We start from the raw sequence: 1,244 nt of genomic DNA, 5'->3' as shown, positions 1-1,244 counted from the left end.
TACAATTTTAGAAATCAGAATACCATTTAGTTCTTAACTTTTATGCGAAAATTATATATTTTTGTATATTGTTTATATTAATAACTTTTTTATATTTTAATTCATATCAATTTTAGTTCTTTTTCCTCGGATTGTCATACAAAATAGAAATAAAAAATAATTATTTTATCAGTTTTCCATGAATTATTTATTGTACACAAAAAGGGAAAAAATCAATTAAACTAAACTTAAAATGATGAATTCCTCCTCACATATATTCTCCAACTCTTCCTTTTTGGCACAAGCAGTGCTTTAGAGGGATTGATCAGTAAATCTTTTGAGTCTTTGACCTAAGTCATGCAAATTCGTAAGAAGCCATCTCCCTGGGTGAAGTGGCTTAGTTAGCTTATGGTTAGGGCCTTGGACTAGGCAGTCTCATGCCTACAATCTTTGGGGAAAGATGGACCCTTGGACTCGGCCTTGGTGAAGGAATTGGATCAAACTTGAATCCAGGAGTAACCCTTGGTGATAGATTAACTTGTTCGAGTGCTTTTGACTGCAGATCAGTGGGGTAATCGCGCACGCACCCGATGCGGGGTCCAACCCCTGTGGTCCACTTGGATGATAATCTCTTAGCCGGAGTGGCAACTGGTGCTGGCGCCTTGGAACGATTGGTTCTAATCTTTTCATTACGGTCATGATTGGCTGTTTCCATCCTCCTCATGCTGTTACCACCATCACCTTCCTGGTTTCATCAGAATCGACTGTAGACACTCGTTTTGTTCGGGTCAAAAAAATCAGCCGCCAACGACATTCTAGTCGACCGCCAAGACTTCTTGAAGCTGCCATCGTCATCACTTACGTCACCAGCAGCCCAAAATCAAGCCAAAGTAAAAAATAAACGAATCCCGAAAGATCTGGGATTTTCACTGAAACTACACATAACTATTATAAAAAGAGACCATTCGAACAAGAAAAGGGGAGACAAACGGAGAACAAGCATCCAAACAAGAAAAAATATATAAAAATAGAGAGAAGAGAACGAGAGACTTACCACGATGTCGGGGGTTCAAACATCGACGGAGAAGTCGAAACATCGAAGGTAAAAATTTAAATTATGTCGATCTAGGGGTTTTTAGAAAAAAAAGGTGGTCGGATTCGGCTTTAGGGTGGTGAGATCTTCGATTTGATGTATTTTTATATTTTCCGACCACCGTAATTAGTGACTAACGGTGGTAAATAGTGACCGGCAATGGCCGACGTGA

The 1,244-nt window shown here is 39.2% G+C and overlaps 1 protein-coding gene across 1 annotated transcript; it reads right to left on the bottom strand.

Moving 5' to 3' along the window:
• Positions 1–355: 355 nt before the first annotated feature.
• On the bottom strand, positions 356–715 carry LOC120207326 (IQ domain-containing protein IQM1-like). Its single transcript, XM_039206806.1, has one exon. It carries the CDS (start codon positions 701–703, stop codon positions 392–394), a length of 312 nt encoding a protein of 103 aa, XP_039062737.1. The 5' UTR covers positions 704–715; the 3' UTR covers positions 356–391.
• Between the last annotated feature and the right edge of the window lie 529 nt (positions 716–1,244).

Source organism: Hibiscus syriacus, unplaced genomic scaffold, assembly GCF_006381635.1.
Source record: "Hibiscus syriacus cultivar Baekdansim isolate YM2019G1 unplaced genomic scaffold, ASM638163v2 tig00014445_pilon, whole genome shotgun sequence".
NCBI classification, from domain to species: Eukaryota; Viridiplantae; Streptophyta; class Magnoliopsida; order Malvales; family Malvaceae; genus Hibiscus; species Hibiscus syriacus.
The sequence above is the reverse complement of the archived record's forward strand: the minus strand, read 5'-3'. Positions and strand labels throughout refer to the sequence as shown.

Bases quoted from the DNA above. Each gene is read 5' to 3' on its own strand.
- LOC120207326 (XM_039206806.1), bottom strand. From the start codon at position 703: ATGAGGAGGATGGAAACAGCCAATCATGACCGTAATGAAAAGATTAGA.